Source organism: Marmota monax, unplaced genomic scaffold (assembly GCF_021218885.2).
Source record: "Marmota monax isolate L192 unplaced genomic scaffold, Marmota_monax_Labrador192_F-V1.1 WCK01_AAM20220418_F8-fsc00534, whole genome shotgun sequence".
Taxonomy (NCBI): domain Eukaryota; kingdom Metazoa; phylum Chordata; class Mammalia; order Rodentia; family Sciuridae; genus Marmota; species Marmota monax.
Window position 1 is genome coordinate 257,551 of NW_026692813.1, and position 7,417 is coordinate 264,967.

General features: G+C 38.6%; 1 protein-coding gene across 1 annotated transcript; it reads left to right on the plus strand.

Moving 5' to 3' along the window:
* The first annotated feature begins 1,014 nt into the window (after positions 1–1,014).
* Positions 1,015–5,839, plus strand: LOC124095298 (olfactory receptor 2G3-like). The gene is made up of 2 exons (XM_046448454.1): positions 1,015–1,928; positions 5,716–5,839. Exons 1-2 carry the CDS (start codon positions 1,015–1,017, stop codon positions 5,837–5,839), a joined length of 1,038 nt encoding a protein of 345 aa, XP_046304410.1.
* Positions 5,840–7,417: the final 1,578 nt, after the last annotated feature.

Genomic DNA, 7,417 nt, shown 5'->3' on the forward strand with positions numbered 1-7,417 from the left:
CCTTCTATATTGACACCTGTGTATAACCCCATATCACTCATATCAATTAATTAAATGTAAGAAACATCATCATAATTCACCTTGTCTGTGAGACAAAAAAAAAGACACAAAACGCATTCTAGTTATTTTCCCGACAAAATTCTTCACTGTTATCCACTATTTTTTTATTGCAATTTCTATTACTATGAACAATGATCACCAACAATCCATTCAATAATAGCCTAAAATTAGTCTCAGCATGCACCTGTTACTCCCTCCCACTTAAATTGCCACTGTTATAGTTTGGATATGAAGATTTTTCCAAAAGCTCCTGTGGTAATGCAGGAACATTTAGAGGTGGAATGATTAGATTATTAGAATTGTAGCCTAATCTATTTTATGAATGAATCACTGAAAGGTCCACTGTACTGGGTGGTAATTTTAGGTATGAGGGGTATGGCTGGAGGTGGGTCACTGTTGATGTGCCCTTGAGGATTATATCTTGTCCCCCTGGCTCCTCTCTCTCTCTCTGCATCCCAGACACCATGAAGTAGCAAGTTTCCTCCATCATGCCCTTCTTCCATGATGTTCCACCTCACCTCAAGTCTAGAACCATGGAGTTGGCTGACTGTGGACTGAATTTCTGAAACTGTAAGCTCAAAATAAACTTTTCCTCCTCTAAGTTGTTATTATCAGGTTTGAGTGGTATGTTAGATTTTTGTCACTGCGACCACATGGAAGCTTTTCTTAAGTAGATTGTCAATAATAACTTTTGACAAATAGGGGGAAGAGACAGTTCATGAAAAAAAAGAGGAGGTGTCAAATAGTTAATGTGACCAAAAAAATGACACAAAAATGCCTTTTTATTAAAAGACGTTCCTAAATGTCTTTTAACAATTATATCTTTTCTTTTCTGTGTAATTTCACTGGTTAAAAATCTTACCTAAGATTTTATCTCAAATGTTGTAGGTAAATAGTAATAATGACACTTCTCTGGATTGAATTTCTATTTTTCTCTTTTGTCTTTGAAGACTGATGGAAGAAAACAATGAAACCTCTGAGGGAGGGTTTATTTTGCTTGGATTCTCCGACCAGCTCCAGTTGGAAATCATCCTTTTTGTGGTAGTTTTGATATCCTGTCTTCTGACCTTTGTGAGCAATACATCCATCATCCTGGTCTCCTGCCTGGATTCCAAACTCCACTCACCTATGTACTTCTTCCTCTCCTTTCTTGACCTTGCCTTCACTACCAGCATCATGCCCCAGCTGTTGTGGAACCTGAGAGGACCAGCCAAGACCATCACATCCACTGGCTGTGTCCTACGACTCTATGTGTCCCTCTCCTTAGGTTCCACTGAGTGTGTTCTCCTTACTATCATGGCATTTGACTGCTATGTGGCTGTCTGCAGACCTCTCAACTACACGACTGTCATGCACCCATCATTCTGCAAGGCCCTGGCAGGAATAGCCTGGCTCAGTGGACTGGGAAACACTCTGATCCAAAGCACCATCACCCTGCGACTTCCTCGATGTGGGCACCGTCGCCTCCACCACTTCTTGTGTGAAGTGCCTGCCATGATCAAATTGGCTTGTGTTGACATCCATGCAAACCAAGTCCAGCTTTTTGTGGCTACATTAGTTCTCCTCCTCCTTCCCATGGCATTGATATCTGTCTCCTATGGATTTATCGCACATGCTGTGATAAAAATTAAGTCATCCCAAGCTTGGTGCAAGGCTTTAGGGACCTGTGGCTCTCATCTACTAGTGGTGTCCCTTTATTTTGGGACCAGCTCAGTCATATACATCCAACCACAGAGATCCTTTGGCCACAGCCAGGGCATGTTCCTCACACTCTTTTATACTGTTGTGACTCCCACTCTCAATCCCCTCATATACACCTTGAGGAACAAGGATGTGAAAGGAGCCCTGAGGAGACTGCTGAGGAGAGAACAAAATTTCTAATGAAAAAATCCAAGGGCAGTGACTTTCTGTGCTGGAAACTTACTAAAGAGTTACCATATTAAATAACTTCTCCCTAACGTGCAGTTCATGTGTGACTGACTGCCTCTCTAGCTGAATTTATGTACAGTGTAGCCCACATTGTCTCAAAAAAGAACATTTAGATTCAACTTCTGTAGCTCATGGAACCTTGTGTGTGTTACAGATATTTTCACAAACTCTCTTATTAAATGTATTTTATATGAATACATTTCATATAAATGAAAAGCTACACATATAGTAAGAATGGAAAATTTTGTAGATTTTCACTGCACATATATACATATATGCCTGAAAACATAATTAGGGAATTAAAATATTATTTATTATTTGAAAAGTTGAAAAGTATATATTAGCATGAAGAAATTATTGTAGTATTTCCTGTGTAGAACAATTCTCCAATAAATAAATAATTACCAAATTATTTAATAAATACTAAACATTCACATAACCTAGTTTCAGCTTGATCCAGGCTCTTGGCAAAATCTTGCATTCAATTCTATGTAACAATCTTCTGCATTCCCAGTTTCTTTGTGGCTTTTGACCATGTAAACTCTGGAGGCACACTTTCTTAGTTTGAAGGTTTGTTTTATTCACTTGCTGTTCATGACACTCTGCTCCTTACCTTACCTGTACGTTTCTCAATCACTTCTGACATGTTCAGTGACAATTAAATAAACTTAATTCATGCAAAGTGTCAAAAAGTCATAGCAGTAATAAATACTGAGTAAATTTAACAATTATTTAAAATATTTTAAAATAGAATGGTACTCAGAATTCTGCATAGTCCTCCCACACAACTTATGTCATTCTCAACATGCGCTTCATTGTGTGGTTTGTGTTTCTTTTACATTTTATATTAATTGATAGTTAGATTTTATTTGCTAATTTGTTTATTTGATTTTATTTATTCATTTGAATTTTATTTATTTGTTTATTTGATTTTTCCTGGAAACACTAAAACCACATCTTTGTGTCACCACCAATTTGCAATCAAGTACCAATTTTGACTTTGGAATCTTTGCTCTAAAGAATATTATTGAAACTTTGAGTCTGAGTGCTTGGGTTCAAACTCCAGTCCAATGAAACTAATCAACTAGAATAATGTTTAAATACATATCTATATTATGCCAATTCACAGTTTCCACAACAGTACAAGAATGAGAACAATAGTTCCTAACTTACTTGACTATTGTGATACATAAATCTGATTGGGATACAGTTAAGCTCAGAGCTATCTAGTATGTATTACTAACAACCACCCAATAATTGTTAGCTACTTCTGAACCACTTATACTATTCCAAACTTCATAACTTGATTGACCTTACTGATTTAATGATTTCTCTATGTCTTCATTCAATTCCTAGTATTATTTCAACAGCATTTAACTATGCCAAACTATTCCCTATCTTTTTGGTAACTCCTCAAACTTAGTTTAAAGTTGGAATGTGAATCCTGCATTGTATGTAGACTTTCCTTATCATCACGGCCATAGGAAAATATTCTCCAAACTATTCCTAGTGGTGTCTTAACCCACTTCATCCATCACATTCATGTTGTCACTGCCCTAGTTCAAATCTTCTATCCTGCTCCTTAAAAAGATTCAAAATATATAGCTCTGAGCAAAAATGGTTTTACAGGCATGTTTGATTTGGAGGACAAGTTTAATTTAGTGACTGTGAATGTACCCAAATGTGTAATAGATTTTCTGCCTTATAGCCTTCCACACCTGGCCCATGGGCTCCATGTGGGTCACCTTCTAGCTTTGAGACACTTATAAGTGTTGGTATGTTTGACTAAATTTTTTAAATGTCCAAATTGTTCTCTTCATGGCCTTTCTAAATGACAACTTTGATATTCTAGAATAATTGCATTCTATTTATGACTATGCTATTCCAATTTTAAATGACACTTAAATGTTACAGAATGAATTTTATAGTAGCACAAAATCTCAGGTTCTCCATTAATTGAATTTGTCTTTTCCTTACGATGTGTAATTCATATTTAAACAGCAGTTTCTGAATATTTTCTTTTTATTAACCTTAGAATATTTACTATATCAGCTTCTCAAAGCCAAACTTAAGTCTCACCTATTTCACATAAATGTCCTCATTCAATAACTTCTTTCTTTTCTGTATTGCCATATCACTTTTCATGTACTAATTATTAATAAATATATGAGAATAAAGGGCTTTTTTTTAGGAATTCAAGTACTCCATTATAGTTAAGGGAATAAGAGTCAGAAATCATAGGAGATAGTCTTGGAATTGTGAAGTGAACTGAATAGCTTAAGGATTTGTATATTATGTGAAGAAAAATGAACATTCCTATGAATTCTAGAAGAATATCTTGTTTCTTCTATGGTTTTGGACACCAGAGTCACACCAACTTAGTTCTAACTCCTGCAATGAGTTCCTTCATCTCCAAATCTACATAACAGAGTAATAGTGCCAATTTCTTGATACTAGGGTGAGGAACAAGTGAGACAATGCATGTTATGGACCTGACATCTAGCAAAGCTCAAAACACACCTGTCTATTAACAGTGAGATTCTTCAAGGAGCACTATCAAATCAGAAGAAGCATTACTTCATTCTTTTCTCTGCCCATACCAGAGTGTGGCTCTTTCCATGCCCCTGGAGAGAGTCTTAGAATGCACATGAGTTTTCTGTTTTTTTTTTTTTAATTAATTTTTTATTTGTTCTTTTTAGTTTTACATGATAGTAGAACATGAAGGACCTCAAGACCCCAGGCCCAGCATTAGGTGACCTAACCCCTAGGCCTCAAAGCTGCAAGATGCTCCCTCACCCAACCCCCATGTCAGAACCCCTCCAGCAGCACGTAGCACCTCACGTGTTGCACAATGTTAACACAAGATGTTCCATGTAGATAACCCTAACGGGCCCCCCTACCACAAGATGTTCCTCTTAGACAGCCCTACCAGTTAAACTTGAGAACTAGGTTTAAAAACAGGAACTGAAAGGACAGAATGCAATTCTATGGTTTTTCCGAGAACAAAAAGTTGAAAAACAAGTTTACCCCCTAGGTGACCCAACTGCTGGATTCAGAGGGACCAATAGAAAGGCTGTTGCTGTGCTAAGCTAAGAACTAACCCACTTGTTCCCTATAAAAGATCTGTACCCCAAAGCCCGGTGTGCCAGTTCACCGAAGCTCCGGCTGAGGTTTCGCTGAGCACCCGCAGGCGCCTGTGTGAGAATAAACGCCTCCTGCTTTTTGCAGCCAGTGTCTCGTGTGGTTCATTCCGGGTTTGGGATCTGTGGATCTTTCAAACATATTTTGACATATCATACATACATGAAACATAAATTCCTATTTTTGTGGTGGTACATAATGTGGAGTTGCAATAGTATTGTATTCATATATGAATAAATAAAGGAAAGTTCTGTCCAGTTAATTTTACTGACTTTCCCATTCTCATCCCCTCTCCCACTCTCCTACTCCCCCTGTCCAATCTGGTGAACCTCATTCCTTCCTTCCTGCCTCATGCCTATTGTGAGTCACCATCTATACACCAGAGAGAACATTTGGCCTTTGTTTTTTTGTGATTGGTGTATTTCGCTTAACATGATAGACTCTTGTTCCACCCATTTACCATCAAATACTGTAATTTCATTCTTCTTTATGGCTGAGGAATATTTCATTATGTATTTACAATTGATAAAAGAAGGCACTTTTCCTAATAAAATATTCTCAGATAAATAGTTAAAATGTCTGCTTTCAGGTCACAAATAAAAGAATATTAAATAATAGTGAAGAGTTTACAAATGAGAATATTGATAAGATTTTCACCTTATTAAAATGTACTTTTTGGTACAATTTTGAAAGAGTTGAGCAAAATTGATAAACTGTTAGCAAGATTATCCAAAAAAAAAGAAAGAACAAGAAACCATTAAGCATAATAATATAGCCAGTATTAAATAAATTCTAAATAGAATAAAGATAATAAATGAGCATTATGAACCCCTGCATACTTCAGAACAGGAATGTATTTCCATGAACTTTGGGACTGATTTGGAGCAGGAAGGGATTTTAGCCTGGCAGGCATGAATGGTTGTGTATGGGGTGGGGGACAGGGGAGATTGACAGAAACCCAGGAGAGTATGCTGCCGCAGTCCGCTGCAGCAAAATAACGGGGGTGGGGGGGTGGGGTGGGGGTGTGGGGGGGTGGTGTTGAGGAACAACTTGTGTAGATTGATACAGCAGGAGTGGAAGAGTGGAAGCCCTTTATTGCAGGACAGGAGCAGTATTTATACATTCCACACAGCTTATCTAATTAGCATAAACTAGATACAGCAGTCAACCAATCAGGAATCTCCACACTTAATGGCTCGCTTTTGTTACTTCTCAAACCACTCCCTCTGGCATTTTGCCAGGCACCATCCAGACTTGTTTACGAACTCTAACATTCCCCTGGCAAAATGCCAGGTGTTATTTTGACTTGTTTACAGACTCTAACATTTCCCCCTTTTGTTTAATTTAAATAACGACCATAGTGGTTTTTACAGAAACACCATAAATAACCTGCTACAAACAGAAAGGGAGGATACAAAATGCCACAATACCAAGCCAATTGATGGCTCCATGCAAGAAGCCCTTGGAAAAATTATACCAGCAATGACACTGTTAGCAAAGATACCCAGTTACAATTTGTTATAGATTACAGTTTGTTGTCTCAGTCCAGTTAAAGCAGTGTCTCAATAGATTAACTCACAGTCCAGGTAAATCACAGTCCAGGTAAGTTCTGCAGGCAGCTAGCTTAAATCACAGTCCAGGTAAGTTCTGCAGGCAGCTAGCTTGATCCGAAGTCTCATCCTGTTTTCACCTGAAATCTCAGTCCGGTTCTCAGCAACACTGGAAATTCTTCCACCTTTGTCCTCACCGGCACTGGGACGAAGGCAGGAACTCAGGATGGCTAAAGAAAATCCTGTAGTATTCCAGCAGTCTCTAAGAAAACAACCTTCTGAACAATTTAGTACATTATCTCAAGGTTTTTTACATTTGAAATAAGCCTTAATAGTGCTTATTACTCATTAGCTTCCAGGTGTGGGAGAACCATTGTAGTTAATTGGCATTGAAAATGACCAAACATCAGGGACACCAGTAGCATCTTCTGCTGGCTGTAGTGCCTGGGCAGCCCCAGATGGCCCTGGGGAGTGTCCCGGACTCAAACTGCTACTGGGCACAGGGAGCAAGAGCCTGCGAGAGACTGTGCCTCCAGGTCAGGTCTAGATTTGGGCTCGCGGCAGTGGAAGAGCCAGCTCCCCGGCCAGGAGGCGGGGAAAGGCCAGTTGCCACTGCCTCTTGGAAAATCCTTGCTGCGCTGTGACTGGCTTGCACACTCGGCAGCTGCCTCTCCGCTTCACGCACCCTCCGGTAACGAAAAGTATTTAGTAATAGCCTTTTGCTGCAACTTTTTTCC